General features: G+C 39.5%; 1 protein-coding gene and 1 long non-coding RNA gene across 4 annotated transcripts; both read right to left on the bottom strand.

Annotated features, from left to right (window-relative positions):
* Positions 1-6055: 6055 nt before the first annotated feature.
* On the bottom strand, positions 6056-11304 carry LOC117545136 (ras-related protein Rab-5C-like). 2 transcript variants are annotated; one of them, XM_034214820.1, is made up of 6 exons: positions 11061-11304; positions 9833-10153; positions 9314-9465; positions 7588-7710; positions 7358-7451; positions 6056-6995 (listed from the first exon to the last, which is right to left on the bottom strand). In XM_034214820.1, the coding sequence occupies exons 2-6, from the start codon at positions 9999-10001 to the stop codon at positions 6862-6864; spliced, it is 672 nt and encodes a 223-aa protein (XP_034070711.1). In that variant the 5' UTR covers positions 10002-10153; positions 11061-11304; the 3' UTR covers positions 6056-6861. The 2 variants fall into 2 exon arrangements, with proteins under 2 accessions (XP_034070711.1, XP_034070713.1); XM_034214822.1 differs by having other exon boundaries at positions 9833-10149; positions 11061-11211.
* Positions 11305-13196: 1892 nt separating this feature from the next.
* On the bottom strand, positions 13197-17643 carry LOC117545045. 2 transcript variants are annotated; one of them, XR_004568763.1, is made up of 5 exons: positions 17585-17643; positions 15102-15171; positions 14895-14997; positions 13417-13527; positions 13197-13301 (listed from the first exon to the last, which is right to left on the bottom strand). It is a non-coding gene; the product is annotated as an uncharacterized LOC117545045 (long non-coding RNA). The 2 variants fall into 2 exon arrangements; XR_004568762.1 differs by lacking the exon at positions 17585-17643 and having other exon boundaries at positions 15102-16049.
* Positions 17644-20209: the final 2566 nt, after the last annotated feature.

Genomic DNA, 20209 nt, shown 5'->3' with positions numbered 1-20209 from the left:
TGAATTGGTTGAGGGGTCAAAGGAAAATGTTGTATTACCCTGACACGTCAAATCCTCTCCACCTTTGGGTCTTGTGTGTGTGCTATCAACAGACATCACCCCCCAATCCCACCCCTCTATAGCCCCTCATTAACATTGTTGGGCCATGTTCAAAAGTAGATGCCTGCAGATGAGTTTGGGAGTACAGTGACACAGACTCATGCTGGTATTTGCTGCGGCCGTTCAACCTGCTGTCTGGGTCAGCTGTCAGCCGGACGATGATAGATCTCGGTGGAAACATACTTGGAGTTTGAGCTGTCCTTCTCACTGAAGTCCTTTTGCTCCCTGCTTTACCCTGCCACAAGGCAGACGCCCTAAAAATAAAAGGTGCACGGGCTGGTGTGACCAGAGACAACGGTGTAAGATATCATAGCTCAACATGGAGTGACGTCCCTGCTTGTGTTTGTGGATACAAAGAAAACATGCGGACACATGTAGCACACAACAGCAGCGTCTCCTGTTGGCATGGGGTGTGCTGGTTTTGTGTTAGATCTTTTGTGTTTTTTTGTTACGTATAAATAACATTTTGTACGTGAAGTTACACAGGTGATATTATTATTAAGGGCTGAACCAATCAATTATTGTCATTATCGATCTGCTAATTCTATCATAGATTAATCTATTGAGTTTTTTATCCATATCAGTACAAAGTAATGTTTTTAATTGTCTTCCAACCCCAAATATACTACCTTAATATGATATAAAACAGAGAAAAGTAGGAAATATCCATATTCTCAGGGCTGAAAAGCAAGCATTTTCTGTGATTTTTGCCTCATGAATTACTCAAATGACTACTTGATTATCAAAATACTTAATTTTTCTGGTAATCAACTCATCAATAAGTAAAATAATTGTTGCCGCTCCATTATTATTATAACTTTGTTTTTAGATTAATTCATTTATTATAAACCATTTTCTTTTTCTTATCACACTATGTATAAGAAAAGAAAATGCATGGCAATACCGTGTTTTGTTACATTTGAAAATAATGCTTCACAATAAAAGCAACATTTGAAACGAATGGCTTTATATGGTGTATTTTGTTGCCATATTTCCATGAAGCCGTAGTCCAATCAGACATCAAAGTGAATACCAATGCTCGGCTCCGTCATTATCTTGAGTGCTTTCATTATTTCTATTCCTCTGGTCCCAGAATTAGTAAGAAACCTGCCGTACCCTTCAGTTTAACCTGGTCACTATGGCAACGTTTTCCATCTTCAAAGTTTGTTTAAGATGGCACTTTGAAAGATAAGAGTAGTTAATTTAAAGAGTGAGAATCTGGAGGAGAGGATGCTGCACCCATGTTGATGGACGTTCACAGTTTTAAACAGTGTCACCCTCCTCGGTTAAAGGGGCCCTATTATGCTCATATTCAGGTTTCATATTTGTATTTGGGAGGCTGTGGCTCAGTGGATTGTGTGCTGGACTTCAAATCAGGGAGGGGATAGCAAGTTTGAGTCCCACTGCAGTCAGCATGTCGTTGTGTCCCTGGGCAAGACACTTCACCCCAAATTGCTCCTGTGGGGATTGCCCACAGTACTGAATATATGTAAGTCGCTTTGGATCAAAGCGTCTAACAAATGACATGAAATGTAATGTATTTTTTGCCTCTACTGTGACATGTTTACATGCTTTAATGTTCAAAAAGAGCTTTACTTTTCTTATACTGGCTGTGCTGCATCACCTCTTTTCACCCTCTGTCTGAAACCAGAGCCGAATCTGCTCTGATTGGTTAGCTAACATACACAATGTGTTGGAGTGCTAGCCAAAAGAAACGCAAGTGTTACATAGTGATGTCAATATGGCGCAAAAGTAAACAAAGGACTACAATCGAGGCGTTTCAGGCAGGGGGGGGGGCAGTGTGTGGGAGAGAAACTCTTGCATCACAAACACCTTTATAACACACTACAATCAATCAATCATCAATCAATGTTTATTTATATAGCCCAATATCACAAATGTTACATTTGTCTCAGTGGTCTTCACAGTTTGTACAGAATATCAGTATGACAATACAACACCCTCTGTCCTTAGACCCTCACATCGTACAAGGAAAAACTTCCGGAGAAAACCCACAGTTTAAAGGGAAAATGGGAGAAACCTCAGGGAGAGCAACAGAGGAGGGATCCCTCTCCCAGGACGGACAGACGTGCAATAGATGCCGTATGTAAATCGAAGAGATAATACATTTACAACATAGGTAGTCCAAATGTCTGGAAATGCATGTGTGTATAATAGGAAGATGAATCCACAAGGATATCCATCCAGGACCTATGATCCAGGACCACAGCCACGACTCAAGATCCAGGGCTCGCAATCCAGGACACAGGACCGCAAGATCATCCATGACTCCGGATCCCGGCGTATATAGACACCAAAAAGAAAGAAATGTGGGGAAGCTGGGTTAATCGGAACATGAGAGTACACAGGTATAGACAGAGAGAAGGAAGAAGTAAGATGTCCCCCGACAAACTAAGCCTATATCAGCAAAACTAGGGGCTGAATCTAATCAGCCCTAACTATAAGCTTTATCAAAAAGGAAGGTCTTAAGCGCAGTCTTAAAAACGGATAGGGTGTCTGCCGCCCGAACACAAACTGGAAGCTGATTCCACAAATGTGGAGCTTGATAAGAAAGGCTCTGGCTCCCATTGTACTTTCAGAGACTCTAGGAATAACCAACAACCCTGCATTCTTGGAACGCAATGCCCTAGTAGGACAGTAGGGTATAATGAGTAAAGATGGCGCCTGCCCATTAAGGGCTTTGTAGGCGAGAAGAAGAATTTAAAATTCTATCCTGTGTTCTATAGGGAGCCAGTGTAAGGCAGCCAGAACAGGAGTAATGTGGTCCCTTTTCCTAACTCTAGTTAGTACACGAGCTGCAGCATTTTGAATCAGCTGAAGTGACTTAACTGACTTCTTGGTACACCCTGATAATAAAGAGTTACAATAATCCAGCCTAGAAGTAACAAATGCATGGACTAGTTTCTCTGCATCGTTTTGAGGCAAGATATGCCTGATTTTTGCAATGTTACGTAGATGGAAGTAGGCGGTCCTTGAAATTGATTTTATGTGGGCGTTAAAGTATAAATCCTGATCAAATATAACACCAAGATTCCTTACAGTCTCACTGGAGGCCAAATTAATGCCATCCATAGTTAGTATATCTTTAGATCATTTGTTTCGTAGATTCTTCGGGTCAAGTACAATAACTTCTGTTTTGGTCGTGTTTAACATCAAAAAGTTTAAGGTCATCCACGTTTTTAAGTCCTTGAGGCAGTCTTGAAAAACTACAGAAAAGAGAAAGCCCCAAAAGCATAATAGGGTACCTTTAAGAGTATCTGCATGACTACAAATAAGCTTCAGACTTAATGTGACAAACAGTTACTACTCCACTACAGCGGAGTAACATTTAGATATTTTATTCATCATAGAACACAAGTAACTTCTTGGTATTGATTGAGTCAAACATTGTCAACACTTAGCCGTTTATAAATGTAAGGTTAGACAGAAACATGTGACAGTAAAATACTGATCCTAAGAATTGAGAATAAATGATGACACCTTTAAAAACGGATTCAAATGATTGTGGGTGAGATGTGCTGAGTGTGCATTTTGTTCTATCGCCCCCTCTGTCCTTGAGGGCCAATGCCACTAAGGTCCACTTGTGTTTACTCAGAAACAGAACTATGCTTGGGAGGGTGGTGATGCCTTGAAGAAAAGTGATTAAAGGAAGAAAACGCGAACATAAATGTTATTTTTTTAAATGTGAAATGGTCACAGAGGATTTATATTTACTCTACAGATATGGGATTATATTATTTCACTCCCTGCAAGAAGTGAATGGGTAAATAAAAAAAGTTGAATTCATTATTTACTTGGCTTTTAGTAATCAGTTGCCAAAGTGTGAATATTCAATAAAACATATGGGCAAAATCTGATTCAACATAACATTTGCTTTCCATTCAACGACTGTCCATTGTGCTTTATTCTGTTTCCTGCTTCCTGCTTCATGATGTTCCTACCCGGTGGCAACATTGTTAGATGTTTCATTTTAGATAAGAGACAATTATTGTACCGCATCACATATACTATCGCTATCAGGAATCTCTAACTACAGAATGCAATCCAGATACCGTGTCTCTGTGCCCTTGGTATTTAATGACATGTCTTTCTGTCCAGGCAGATAGAAGGAATCTATCAAAGCGAGAATTTGACTGATTCTGTTTTCTGTCTTTTGTACTACCCTAAAATTGCCCCATTGGTGGCTCAAGATCACAAAACCAATGCTGAAATCCTTATTGTTATTAAAACTACACAATAAATCTAGGTTTTGGCTATTTAACCTGTCTTATTTCTTGAACCAATATGAGTAGAAATAATGTAAAAGCTTAACCGGCTGCATTTGTTTTCACGGCACATTTCCTTTATTCTGCAAATCTCTTCCTCTAAACGCAGTCAATTTCAGTCCAGCTCTCACAGCATTATGATTCACAGAGGCCAAGTATGACATTAGTTTCTTTTCTGACAGAACACATCTTGACTGACAGTTCAACAAATGAGAAATCATTTACTGTGAAAAGAGCGGCCGACCGCTGCCTTTTTCTGAGGCGAGTATGCCTCTGTGTGTGTGTGTGTGTGTGTGTGTGTGTGTGTGTGTCTGTGTGTGTGTGTATCTGTGTGTGTGTGTTTGTCTGTAAATTACAATTTGGAGGGTCAGAACAACAGACAATACTTTAATCCACTGCATTGTACATAATTCTTCATTAGTTTATTTTGTATTTTGGTTAAACAGCAATTACTCATTATATTACCATTCAAAAATAAATCTCATATTTGACATTTTGTTTAAATGTGTTTGTTGAGTGTGTTCTGTATGCAGAATTCACATGTAAAGTAAAGCATGAAGACAAAGTTATTATCCAAATAAATGTTTTATAAAGGGACACTTTCAAGGTCCTTTGGTGTGTAAGACATATTCTGTTATTAGATTTCCTGAAAAATCTTTTTTAAATGTGTGATACATTTAAACATGGCATGGCTACTATCTCACTGCTATTACTGCTCAGGCTGATGCAATTATTACATTTATAGCAAATCTTCTTTGCATGAATGCCATTTACAGTTTCTTAAGCAACTATTCTTAAAGCTCAAAGCCTTCAGACCTCTATTAAAAAGGCACCGTTCATTAAAGCAGAGTGTTCATGCTTCATTAAACAAAACCCTTCTTTAAAATGAGCTGCAGAATAATCAGGCTGCCATAAAAGAAGCAAACCCCTTCTGGTCCGATCCTCTGCAAGACATCTTTTTCTAACTTTGCCACTAATAGCTTTTGGCATAGTAATGTACATATCGTCACACAGATTGGCAGACTTTCTTCAAGCTATTGAATTGACAATTTTGCACAAAATATAACTTTAATGTTGAATTCAATATCAATAATTGAAGAATTAAAGATTGAAGACTAAGAGCAATTATATACCAATTGAATGTGTTTAGTTACTCATAAGGAAACATGATACATTAATTGCCACACATGCCTTGTAAAGGACGCATTTGGGACTTTAGATTAAAGTGTGATGCTGCCATCTAGTGGTTGGAAAGGTTTACTGATATCATTCCTGCTATCTGATTATTTCTGGCCCTCACTGCACAAAGGGGCATTTCAGAATTCCCATCATTTAAAAAATGTGTTTCCAATAGCATAATACAGGGCAAGATTCAGACATTTGTTAGTTACTGGATAAAAGAGACATATCTCTCATATGTGAGTGATATAGATATCACTATGTATGTGTGAAATTATACAAGTATAAGAGAAAGGGTCAACACAAATATATAGTCCTGGATGTAAAGATGAAGAAGACTGTATCTTAGAAATCTAAAAACCCTGTTTAGAAAACCCTAAACCAGACCAGAGTAGTTTGAACACTCCTGCTAATAAAGAACACTCACCCAAATCAAATTATCATCCTCCAATGACTGACCATACCATTGCAAAACAATTAAAAACAAAACAAATCTTGCATGTTATTTATTACTTTTTTTTTTGATTTACACGTTATTTTCACATTTCTTTTAAAAAAGGCTAACAACTCTTGGATGTTACAGGTATCCAAACACAATGAATGCAAACAACTGCATTTGTTGCACAGTTCAGAAACATCTTCAGAAGTGTAGCCTATTAAATCACAACCTGCTTCGAGAAGCAAAGTCTAGAGCTTTCCTTAAAGTCTAGAGTCATGTCCAGGTCCCTAGCAAGAACAGAATGCTGTTCTCTAAATTGCAATAAGACAAAAACCTTAAAAGATTAGATGCTCCGTCGTATGCAATTTCCGCATTAGTAGGTGGGTATTTTTATCTTTAATTGTAATGATCAATATAGAGGGATGAGTAGAAAAGTAAACTGCCATTATACATGTATGTGTATGTACTATACACACACACACACACACACACACGCACACACACACAAATACAGAAAATGGCAAACAACCTCAGCATCACTCTTCAAAAAAAAATAATATTTTAAGACAGAATTCAATCAAAGGAGGGGGAGGCCAAAGAGGAACAGGGAGGTAGATAGTAACACGGGGGAGAGACAGAGAAGTAGTGAGGGATCTTGGTGATTCCCTCTAGCTTATGATTCTTTAAAAAAAAAGTTCCTTTAATCAAAGAGGATCCAGATAATCTCATCTGTAATCTCAGTTTAAGTGCAGGGTGGCGAGTGGCTCTGCCCTCTCCTGCCTCTCTGGGATTTTAGCTACGTGCTGTCCTTAAAACGATGTTCAGTGCTCACTCACTAAGTTCATGGTTTTCTCCTTGCTAATTGCCACTGTTGCCCCCCCCGCAGCAGTGGCTGCTGCGGCTCTGAGGCGCAGACTCCTGTAGATCCACTCCTGTCCTGGTCCGCCCCCCCGCTCCAGCTCCCTGGGGGTCGCTCTTCGGGAGCTTCTTTGCTGCAGGGACAGGACAACGGATGTTTGAAAAGAGCTATGGTAAAGTTGCAGCATAACAAAATAATCTTCACACTTACAAGCTTTAAGTTTGTCTTCACCTAAAATCTCTTGGACACAAACAGCTCTTATTTGAGCAAACCGCTTGTATTTAAAAAGGTGATTAAATGTTTCTTTTGATTTCGGATGAAGTAATGTGGACATATATCTGCTTTTGCCCCAATAGGGATGTGTCGATCTGACAGCCAGTGTCAGTCTCAATCAAAAAATGGCCAAAAATCAATTAAGTACCTATCTAATTCATGTGAGGTCAGTCAAAGTAAGTGTCAGTTATCTTGTTTTGAAATGTGTGTAATTGAACTTACCAATAGCCATGAAAATTTCATTGACGTTCATGGCAGTCTTAGCCGAGGTCTCCATGAACAGCAGACTGTTGTCCTCAGCGTATGTTTGAGCCTCCTAAGCACATCATTTAGATATTAAGGGACACAGATAAACATTTACAGCACTGGAAAGTTTATTACAATTTTATAATTAAATAAATTAAGACTTAGGCTTTGAATGTGTGAACTCATTGTGCTGTACTTCGTCATACCTGAAGGTCTACGGCTCTCTTGTTTGCGATGTCGGCCTTGTTTCCAGCCAGAGCGATCACTATGTTGGGGCTGGCTTGTCTCTGCAGCTCCTTCACCCAGTTCTTTGCTCTTGTAAATGTATCCTAGTTGAGCAACAAACTGTATTAATATCGATGAATCAGAGTTCCCGTTAGCCGGTAATTACCGGACTATGACCGGTAAAATATGCTGATGACCGGCAAATCGAAATCTCTCCGGTCAAAGTGTCCGGTCAAAAATAATTTCCCCTTAGCGCAATACCGCATCAGTTGCGCCACTTGACTTGAGTATGTGACAGACAAGAATAGTCAATTCTAATGTCTAACACTTCATGTGGAGAAAGAGATGTCCTGTGTGGGTTGATTGTGCGTTGATCTGTTGGTAATGCCTCGGGGTTCCGGTAGGCATGTAAACAAATGCATAATGCTGCGCTATACTTTGCGGCCTCACCCGGTTGCATAGCGACGCTTATTGTTTAGGTGTCTTTTAATAAGCAGGTAGTCATATCATTAGCTAGAACTAGCTGGATCTGATCGATATGGACATAAACGCAAATGAAGTCTAATCTGACGGGAGAGAGATCAGCTGCTGCTGACGAGTCGACACTCAGCTCTGCATAATCACATGCAGCGGTGAGCGGACAAAACACACACTTCAGGCTAGAATATCACACGTAGCTATTTTAATGACCTCTCAAACTACCTAAACTAGTTATAGATAAGTTTTACTGTCGGGTCACTCATTACTGATCCGCGAGCTGCATGATACTGGCGGGCTGTCAGGAGAGGGGGAGAGTGCTCCGTTTATTATTCCTGTGTTATTTTAAATTACTGAACACTTTTGAATAATGTAGTTAATCTACTATAATTAGTTTGTTTAATATCGAATCATATCAATTTGTTTTAAAGCTCAATAAATAACAAAGAAGACCTTTGACCGGCACGTTTAAAATGTTGTCCGGAAAATTTAAACTTTAACGGGCATGTTGACCGGCGAGAAAAAATATTCTAACGGGAACTCTGCGATGAATGTTCACACATGATAACTATATTCAGGCCGAGTGGAACATATATGTATTGTCACTGTGTGACGTCAAAACACCTTCATGTCTGAACACCTACAAGTGTAATTTTAGACTAGGTGAAATGTCATTGTAAACTCAGAACCTAGGCTGCTCTACCCTTCAACACAGCTGCCATACAATTAAATGACATCTCCTAAAACATTACAACATGTTCAATGACTTCTGATTATATTCATAGTTTTGCCTCAATTTGTGAATCAAGATGTTTTTAGTGCCACTTTTGGTAACAATAGCGAGGAATATGAAAACAATTAAGTAACAAAAAATATTATTAACATTTAAATGGCAGAAAATGCTTTTGTTAGCCTCATAAAGAAAATTAAATTAGCTGCTTTTCTGTTATAATTTGTGGTAACTAAATAACTTTGGGTTTTAGACTGACACAACAAGACTATTTAAAAAGATATGACCTAAGATTTTCCAAACAGTGATCATTATTCAAATTTGTAGACATTTAATTGACCAAATAAAATAATCATAAAATAATTGGCAGATTCGTCGATACTGAACATATCTCTTTAGTGGCAGCCCTATAGGCCACTTAAGTGAAGTAAAACACTACTGCTAGAGCAACAACTCGTCTGAGTGTATCATGGCGTGGTTTCCCTGCAGGTGAAACCTACTGTGTTGGTGATGTCGTAGACCACGATGGCTGCCTGCGCGCCTCTGTAATACATTGGAGCCAGACTGTGGTAGCGCTCCTGACCGGCTGTGTCCCAGATCTCAAACTTCACAGTGGTGTCGTCCAGACAGACGGTCTGAGTGAGGAAGGCGGCTGAGGAGAGCAGGATAATGGAGATCAGTGGAATGACGTTGTTTTAGTGTCCATGTACGCAGCAATTAAGGGCTTAAATACTCTCTCAAACTCACACACACAATTATTATTTATTTTAGATTTTGAATTATACATGTCACTTCTTCTGAGCATTCAAGTTCATTTTTGGCATTGGGAACAGGACGTGTGAAAATATCCATAGGTAGATGTGACAATGTCTTTATATTTACATTTCTGAACTCAATATATTGGAACTATTGTTGATACATTCATCCATCACACAATCTGTCAACTGAGACAGCCAAAACATATTTTGAAGAAAAAAAACACTTCTTCAAAAGTCAATAGGTATGTTTTTGTCGCTTACCTCCAATGGTGCTTTCCTGGAATTCATGAAACTGGCCTTTGACGAAGCGCAGCACTAAGCTGGACTTGCCCACGGCTGACTCCCCGAGCAGCACCAGTTTGAATTGGCAGATTTTGCTTGCTGCGGCAGCACCATTTGGCCTGGTCGATCCTCCACCACGCCCAGCCATTGACAGAGAAAGGGGCAGTTATGTATGAGATGGGCTGAAACTACAGGTTAACGCTAAGTCTGGAAGTACTGAGTGTGAGCGGGGTCAGAGGCCAAAACTCCCGGTGGGAAGAACCAGATCGGATCGGGCAGCGGTTGGGTCACCTAGTCTACCTTGAAGAATAAAAACATGGGAAATTACTGGATTATCAGTGGATTTATTAGAACTACTACACACAAAACAAATGATGCATAACCAGTCGGGCCAGACGTATTGCCAAGGAACCTTAAACATAACACAAATTGCCAACTAATTAAACTTTTTTAAATTCAAAACATGATGTTTAAACATGACCTTTTTGGGTGACGTTTTTTTTTTAAAGAAGTCATTTTGATAGTCTGTCAACAAATTGTTCACTTTTTCCTGACATATTTGGGAGAAAAGGATTTATCATTCATGATCATTTGCAGAGTAATTGATGATAAAAATAAGTCTTATATTGCAGCCCAGTTATATTTGTTTGTTTATAGAAATAGGACAGGGACTCAACCTTTATTTTAATTATTTTACTTTTTTAAAAATTGGTATGTGTTTATTTACATCTGGTTATCTTCTACTTTACCAGTTAACAACACATACATGTGTACTTTATTAAGTGTACAGTGTAATGTTGGTTGGAACCACATAAACACCTAACTCTATTAACGTTTGTAGAAATAATGTAATCGTTAGTTAGATCACATGTGGGAGATACAGTTTCTAAAAGGTGAGATACTCTGAAGGTTTATCTGTTCATTTAACATACATAACTGAGATGACACACAACTTTTATTATCTTGCATCACTATTTTATAAACACAGTCTAGAATAACATATCATTTATATGTATTTGACATAATAACACGACTATAACAATGTCTAAACAAACTGATTAGCCTGCTGATCCTAACTTTGACCGAATAACCATATGAAAAACAACAACTGTAAGTTAGCTTCGAGGCTAACGCTCAGTTAGCATGCTAACCTCGGCTAACAAGAAAAAATACTCAAATGACAAACATAGCAAGTTTGCGTTCTTACCAACAACGTAAAGACATCCAATCCTCCCTGTGAATAGTGAGTTGTTACCGTGTTGGACCTAGTAAACAATGTTCTTTCTTGAAAACACTTTCAGGTTCGGTAAAATATACGCTTCCGCCTTGGGTAACCAAAATACTTCCTGGATTTGTCAGTCATGTGATGCAATTTGCAGCCAATCAGATGTCCGGATATTGGGCCTCAGAGGCAGAGCCAACATACTGTCATATTGAAAACACCTTCGTTCGACGTCATTACACATTTTGAACATATGAAATATAACATTGAATTAATTCTTAACGTATTGATTATATATTACATTTCACGTACATTAATACAACAGTTTAAAAATATAATTTTACTACGATTATCAAATAACCTCATATTACTGTATAATTACATTTTTATATCAGAATCAAATGTATTGTCAAACACATTACACATTACACTTTTGAATTTGGTGTCTGGCTGTGCGAACATAAACAATCTGAGAAAATAAGTTGGAAAAGTTGGAGGAAAAAAAGGCAGTGTGAGGAGCACACTGTTAAGGATTAACACTCGAAACGATGGGCCTCAGCCTGACAACATTCCTGGTTGGTACCAAAGGACTGCACAGCTGAGCTCACAGACATCTTCAACATCTCCCTGAGCCAGGCTGTTGTTCCCTCGTGCTTCAAGGAAACCACCATCGTACCTGTGCCGAATAAGTCATCTCCATCCTGCTTCAATGACTACCGCCCTGTAGCACTGACTTCCACCATCATGAAGTGTTAGTGCTAGTCATAAAATCAGGCCTCCCATTTGTGCATTCATGACAATCTCTTCCTTAATGTGGGGGTAAGAAAGAGGAGTGTTGTCGACTTCAGGAGAACCTACAACTAACACCCCCACCCACTGACAATCAGTGGATGCTGTGGAGCGGGTGAGCAGCACCAAATTCCTGGGGGTGACCATCACTGAGGACCTCTCCTGGAGGAACAACACCACGTCACTCGTCGAGCTCCACCCGATTTAACAGCTTTGTCCCCAGGCTGAACTCTCTCCCCTCTCTCTCCCTCCCCTCTGTCCCCATTGGACCTGGACTTTAATATCCCCCCCACACACACAGACACACACATCCAGCACCGAACACTTTTTACGCTGCTCTGGACAGTCTTTTGCACTAATGTAAAAATGTTTTACTGTAATATATCAACCCTGTCTCCTAAAAATTACGTTCCCACAGAACTAAACTGCATTCTCAATTACGTTTAGCTAGAAACGTATTTTCTCTCACGTTACGTTTGTTATGAACGTATCTCAAATACGTTTATTTTCTACATATCTTCTCAGCATATTTTCTTCCACGTTACGTTTGTTATGAACGTATCTTAAATACGTTTATTTTCTACATATCTTTGCCATTTATTGTCTTGCTTATAATAATGAAAATAGTTATTTATAAATATCATTTTAGAGCACACATTTGAAATCGAGAATCGGGCTCGATATATGGTTAAATTAAAATCAGTAGGCGAGGCTGTAATTTCGCCAGCTGTTACTCTCATGAGCGAGGCAGAACATAATAGTTTTAACATGCCAAAAAGCTGCTGTGTCGTTTATTGCACCTCAAACATTAAAACAATATATTCATCCACATCTGACTGTTGTAATTTTTTATATATACAGTATTTGTATTTTTTAATCCTCGGGATTGTGGGAAACAATATTTAATCTCTCTGTCTGTACGCATAAACTGAAAGTTGGCCAATAAAGTTGACTTTGATTTATGACTTGACTTTGATGAAAAATATCAAATTATAAATAATGGCTAATAAAGAGTGGTGTAATTAATTACACCACTTCTTATTAGCCATTTTTAATATCTGAAATGTTACTTAAATAAAATGTTCAGGTAGGCCTACTTTCACTTTACCTGAGTCCAAGTTATGTTAAATACATATACACAATTACATTTTAAATCAAATAAATATGATAAAATATGCAAAAATAATGAATATTTTTGTAACATCAACAAAAACAATATATAATTAAAGTGCGTAAATTGGGAAATAATACAGATAAATGTCAATAACTAAAACTTAAAATTCCATAAGAAAAAGAAAAAAAAGTTATCTATATTTAAAAAAACAACAACAATTGCTGCAACTGATTGATCTTTATTAAGGAAATACTACACAGCATGAGTGTCACACAGAAGCCTGCAGGCATTTGCAGTCATGCAGGTGCTGAAGAAAGTGACACCTGTGAAAACATGAGTAAAAAACAGAATGAAACCATGAAAGTATTGACTCTGAACTGTTCCAGGGAATGTATTTTTTTCATTTACAACACACTAGAATGAGTGGCCTATACTTACGGGATTGAACCACAACAAGAAAGCTGGAACAGACTTGATTCAAACCGCAGGGTTCCCCCCCACGTAAACATATCTTTGAGGTGCCTCCACAGCTACACACCAATATCTCTCCTGAGAAATAAGGGAAAAAAAGTTTATATAGTGCTTTCTTTTTAATGATTCAAAATAATTCTTTTAGCTCTAAGGCTGTTAAAAAAACCCTAACAATAGGTTGTTTTCGATGAAGATATACACAGATCAGCCATAACATTATGAACACTGACAGGTGAGGTGAATAACGGATTATCTCGTTACAATAGCACCTGTCAGTGGGTGGGATATTTAAGGAAGCAAGTGAACACTTTGTCTTTAAAGTTGATGCGTTCGAAGCAGACCAAAAGTGGTCCATGTAAGGATAACCGGTGAACCGTCGACAGGGTCATGGGCGGCGAAGGCTCATTGATGCGTGTGGGGAGCCAAGGCTGGCCCGTGTGTTGTCCGATCCAAAAGAAGAGCTAGCTCAAATTGCTGAAACAGTTCATGCTGATTCTGTTAGAAAGGTTTCAGAACAAACAGTGCATCACAGTTTGTTACGTATGGGGCTTCGTAGCCACAGACCGGTCAGGGTGCCCATTCTGATCCCTGTCCACCGCCGAAAGCTCCTACAATGGGCAAGGTGGCCTGGTCTGATGAATAACGTTTTATTTTACATCATGTGGATGGCCAGGTGCGTGTATGTCAGTTACCTGGGGAAGACATGGTACCAGGATGCACTATGGGAAGAAGGCAAGCTGGCGGAGGCAGTGTGATGATTTGGGCAATATTCTGCTGGGAAACCTTGGGTCCTGCCATTCATGTCGATGTTAATTTGACACATACCACCTACCTAAACATTGTTGCAGACTAAGTACACCCCTTTATGGAAGCAGTATTCCCTAATGGCAGTGGCTTCTTTCAGCAGGATAATGCGCCCTGCCACACTGCAAAAGTGGTTCAGAAATGGTTTGAGGAACAAGACAACGAGTTTGAGGTGTTGACTTGGGCTCCAAATTCCCCTGATCTCAATCCAATCGAGCATCTGTGGGATATGCTTGATAAACAAGTCCGATCCAGGCCCCACCTCGCAAATTATAGGACTTAAAGGATCTGCTGTTAACGTCCTGGTGCCAGATACACTCTCAGAGGTCTAGTGGAGTCCATGCCTCGACGGGTCAGGGCTGTTTTGGCAAAGTAGTAACTACACAATATTAGGCAGGTGGTCATAATATTATGGCTGATCAGTTTAATTAATTTACATGTCGAAACAAACACAGTCAAACACAGTTAAAGGGTTAATTGCATTTAGCTATTTCATAGATTTGTTGAATAATAATTTTTTCATTGATCTCATTATGAAGCTCTGGCAAAATCAAAGTCAACTTTTTCTTTGTTACAATCATGCCAATGAAGCACATTGTGACAGGAAGGTTTTTTCTTTGTTTCCTGAACACTGAACTCACCCTGGCTGACCCCCACCAACACCATCAGAGCGAGAATCACAGTCCTCATGTTTTCACTTTTATATGTACAGTCTATGGTTTTCACGTGCCTGTTCACAAATCTCTATATGAAAAAAGCAAAGGGGAAAAGGTCTGAGAAATAAAATGTTATGTCAGGAAGCGTTTCAATAAATGCACATTTGAAAAGAGAACTCAAAGATATCTAACCTTGTATTGCCCCACTGCGTTGTTGATTCTTCTGATCTGATCTGCTCAACCAGCTTCCTTTTTATTTGGACTGGTTGAGCAATGTAATCGATCCATTGTTAATAATTCACTTTGAAATTTGGTAAATACATGTAACGCACAAGTTGTACTAAAAACAAAAACAGTTTTCCAAGAAATGTGGCACACTGTCATTTCATTGTAGGGTAGTATGCAAAGTTGAACTATCAGCATCATCTCAGCATCATCTCACTTTACAATTGCTAACACAAGTTTTTGAAAACACGGCTCATTTTCTCAAAACACTTTACACAATTCACAAAACCACACACCCAAAGTGCAAAACACCTCATACATTTTGCAGAATGACTAACTGCACCCAAAACTACATACCCGACTACATACCATTGAACTTACAGTTTTTTCAGTTACACAACAATCTCACATAAAGCATAATTATTTAAACTCAGACTCAAAGAGCAAAACCTCAGCTCAAATCTACAAAACTCTAAACACATTTTCAGCTCTGCACCCAATTTGCAAATCAACTTGGCACTTTTCGCAAAACACGGTTCTCTAAGTAAGACACAGAAATCTGACATATTCACTTGTTTGCCATTTTCAAAACACTGCCATTAAAAATGCTAAGCATGAAGCTCAGCGTAAGTTCAACCAGGAAGACCATCTTTACTCTTCATTTACTATTCCCATGTAACTTACTCTCTCTCTTCTCAATAAGTGATCGGGGGCGTCACTCTCCAGTTTAACCAATCACTTCGCTCTATTCCCAAGAGCCTATCATAGCACTCTGCCAAACCTTTTACCGTTTTTCTCGATTGCTATCACACTAAAATGCTACATAAAGCACAATTATTTTAATTGACACTCAAATCTCCAAAACACGTTTTCAGCTTTTCACACAATTTGCAAATCAACATGGCACTTTGTGCAAACCACTGCACACGTTTCTCCACGTAAGACACAGGAATCTGACATAAAGTCACGTGTTAGCTGGTTTAAAACACTGATATTCAAAATGCCTCACACATGGACCAATGATCAAGAAACACGTTCCACCTGACCAAACACCTGGTAGCATAATTGTTGGCTCATCAATCAGGATGTTAGCACTATGAAAAGACCACAGGTGAGTACTTTCTTACAGCAACAATGGAAGCCAACATGGAAGCAAGAGCAAGAGGAAGAGGAAGAGCTGGGCTGAGAGTGAGAGGAGGAGGAAGAGGTGGGGTGAGAGTGAGAGGAGGAAGAATGAGAGGAAGACCATTCTTGTAACATTCTTGACCATTCTTGTATACTGTAACAATTCAATTACAGTAATGAAGTAAATACTTTCACACAACTTGTGTGAAAGTATTTACTTCATTACTGTAATTGAATTGTTGGCATGTTGCAGACTATAACTGTACAAAGATCCTGCACAATGTACTGTGGTAAACTTACTTTTATGCAACACAGACACTGACCAACCACTATATCTTTGTTGTTTATCTGAAGGACCGAGGAAAAAGACGTGTAGGTGGAAGGTTAAGGATGTTCAATGAGTCACAGGAAGCAGCAGTTACAAACTGGGTTTTGGCAACAATGCCTTCATACTTAGAGAGATCTGAAGCATAGTAGCTATGTGCTGAGATGCATGTTGCACAATGTTATTTTTGAATAAAATGTGATTTCTTTCAAGTTTCAACAACTCATTTGTATTTCTTCATTTACTGTATTTCTGTATACTCCAGCAATCTTTCTCTGCAGAACCCTCTGTGTACAGAGCATAGCCCATACAAGATTAAAGTGCTTTAGATGATGCTCAGCAGTGTGTAGCTGGATGGTCAAACCATCTAGTATTATGAATGAAGTGTGTTATATTTGGTGCAAAAGTTTGCATTTGGTAAGTGTTTATGTAGTTTTGAGTGCAGTTCTTCATTTAGCAGGAGAAATTAGGTGTTTTGCACTTTGGGTGTGTGGTTTTGTGAATTGTGTTTAGTGTTCTGAGAAACTGAGCAATTAAAAAAAATGGTGTTAGCAATCGAGAAAAACTGTAAGTGTCCGGATTACAGAGGCAACAGTAAACCGGCTTAGATTAGGCTGAACCCTCTGTCCAGCCTCTCTCATAGTCAAACCATTTCATTTCATTAGAGAGTATTCTTCTTTGTCCACGTCCTCTCCCTCCAGCTCTACCTCCACCCACACACACACACACACACACACACACACACACACACACACACACACACACACACACACACACACACACACACACACACACACACACACACACACACACACACACACACACACACACACACACACACACACACACACACACACACACACACACACACACACACGTGTAGTGCTGCGTACCGGTACGCCGAACCGGTACTGGACTTGTAAAAAGTTTCGGTTCAAGTCCAGTTAAAACCGGAACGTCGGGAACCGGTACTTGGACTCGCAAACAAATTACCACTTACGTATATTCTGGTGTCTGTGGTTATTTAAACATTCCCTGATAAACGTTATTCAGCGTCAATAAATGAGTGCTAATCCCAGTGTGCTCAGTGTACAACATCACATGTCATTTCACCTTCGATTCACGGTTTGAAAACGTAGCATTTCGCCACATGCTAATGCTAACCGGAAGTGAATAATTTTCAGAATAAAAGTATTAAATTAATAGTGTGAACTTCCGTTTTTTTCAGAATAAAATTGATTTAAATTAAATAGTGTATTTAATTCAAAATTACGCCATATGAACATTGAATTTAATTTCTAACAGTATCTATGTACATCACTATGTATGTAGTATGTACTGTATAATGTACACATGTAGAGTTGTAGAAAAGACATGGTGTACAGACAGTACACTCTGACTGTACAGTCCCTACAGTGTAGCCTATACTGTATAGTAGGTGTGTAACAGTGTAATGCGTATAGTCTACTCTACACTCTACCTTTCAGCAACGTTTTAGGGATTTAGGCTCAGTCAGCTCAGGGACTGTTTGGTTACTTTAGTTTGGTAAATGAAATAAATGTTTGAACTTTGTAGTAGTTCACTGTAGTTGCTGTCATAAGTCATTGTAGACTTGTTTTTTTTTTACATTTGTACTTTGTAGAGAAATGTAGACACAAGTTGGAAGGGAGCACAATAAACCTGACGAGTTTGAATTTGAGTTGATTATGAGTTAATTTTCAATTGATAATTAGCTCACAATAAGTTCACTTTAGTCACACAACTTGACACAAGCCATGGGTTCAGGTCCGGACTTATAGGTCCGGACCTGAACCTGAACCTCTGGACTTGAGTCCGGACCTGAACCTGAATGTGAGTCCAGGTACGCAGCACTACTCACGTGCGAGCATTGTGCCTGCCCTGTCAACTGAGCGGTTGCGCCCTTCGCATACAGCACACAAACACACACTGAATTGCGCAAACAGAAAAATATGTTTTATTTTTCCCTTTACACGGGAGTCCGGGACAAACAAAGTCCCTTACGGGACACGCCCCTTTTGGCTCAAATACGGGGCGTCTCGGCTAATACGGGACGGTTGGCAACCCTACTGCCTCCTGCAAACTGTTCAAACAAACAATTCAACTTGTACAATTTTGAATCTATATTTTTGAATATGGATCTTAAGTCGGCGTGACGTTGAAGCCGTGCTGCTGTACTTGGCTGTAGTTTCTTTATAGCATAACGTTAGCATTTTGCTTCTGGCGATTCGATTTATGATTCGAAAATTATAAAAGTAGGGTAGACATGGGTCGCCATTTGCCCATCCCTGATCTAAACACTCAGAGAGACCTTTAGCTCACCTGAGTCTCTCAGTCTGAGAGGAGAGGACTCTCCTCCAGCTTGTTGTGGAAACAGCTCCTTATGTCCGTTAGTGCAGCTAGCTAACCAGATGCTAACAACACGGTCCCTGCTGGCACCGGTCAACACGTTCTCACTCTCTCTCTCGCTCTCTCTCTCTCTCTCTCGCTCAATCACACTAAATGCGCTATTGCCACACACGTACACAGAGCCGAGCTTGAATGACACAAGAGGTGCATTCACACCGCAGTACTTTTCCCACAAAGGTTCATGAGAACTTAGTTCATGAGAACTCTTTAGTTCTCATGAACTGAACAGATCGCGTTCACACCGGAATAAATCCCTGGGGGTGGATTAGGCAAATGAAGCCGCTGACGTCACTTCTTCTTCTTCTGCTTTGGGTTTACTGGCAGGCCGCAAACCACTTCACGGCGTATACTGCCGCCCAAAGTCCCCGGCCGGAAGTCCCCGGAGTTGGGGACTGGCTTCAGTAGAAGCTGCTGGGACTCCCAGCAGCTTCTACTGAAGCCTTCCGAGTAAATCGCCAGAACGCCGACACCTCCTCATCTCCACCGCTCCCATGTTTTATTTTGTGTTGCCATAAGTTAGTCTCTCTGCGTTTCTGCGCTGGGCTAATGCTAATGCTAATAATGCTAATGCGAGGATAATAAAATGGCGGCTTCACAAAACTTTTTGGGAGTTTTACGGGGCGTGGTTTGCAATACGCCCAGCCAATCAGAAATATAGCTCTTTTCTCACAAGAGAGCCGCACGAAAGTCCCTGTTCTCTAGCAGGGACTTTCCTGGGGGTAAAAAGGTTCTCATGAACTAATTTTAGTACCGGCTCTTTTTGGTGTGAACGCGACAAAAGAGTTCTCATGAACTAAGTTATCATGAACCTTTGTGGGAAAAGTACTGCGGTGTGAATGCGCCTAAGCACTTCTATTTAAATCTTACTGCAAATTCCTTTAAAAGGCTGCAGCCTGCTGGGTGATTTGTGAAGTGCACATTTTACAATAATTTTAACAATCTTCCTGTTCACGTTCAGGGAAATATTTGTCATTATTTGCTCTGTTAACTAATTAAATCTCACATACAAACCTTTGGGATTATTTGGGAACTTCGTCAAGCATTATATGTTAAATCTCAATGCACACTAAATAATGTATATGATAGAATATTGATTGAAAAGCTCTTTCTAATTAAAATATTAGATGAAAATAGATACTGGCTTAGTGCAAAACTTTTTGGGAGTTTTACGGGGCGTGGTTTGCAATACGCCCAGCCA

This window comes from Gymnodraco acuticeps, unplaced genomic scaffold (genome assembly GCF_902827175.1).
Source record: "Gymnodraco acuticeps unplaced genomic scaffold, fGymAcu1.1, whole genome shotgun sequence".
Lineage (NCBI taxonomy): Eukaryota > Metazoa > Chordata > Actinopteri > Perciformes > Bathydraconidae > Gymnodraco > Gymnodraco acuticeps.
This window is presented reverse-complemented; position numbering and strand designations above follow the sequence as displayed.

Coding starts and splice junctions, on each gene's coding strand:
- LOC117545136 (XM_034214820.1), bottom strand. CDS start 10,001: ATGGCTGGGCGTGGTGGAGGATCGACCAGGCCAAATGGTGCTGCCGCA. Junction 9,466..9,832: donor CCAGGAAAGCACCATTGGAG/GTAAGCGACAAA, acceptor TGCTCTCCTCAG/CCGCCTTCCTCACTCAGACC. Junction 7,452..7,587: donor AGAGAGCCGTAGACCTTCAG/GTATGACGAAGT, acceptor TGATGTGCTTAG/GAGGCTCAAACATACGCTGA.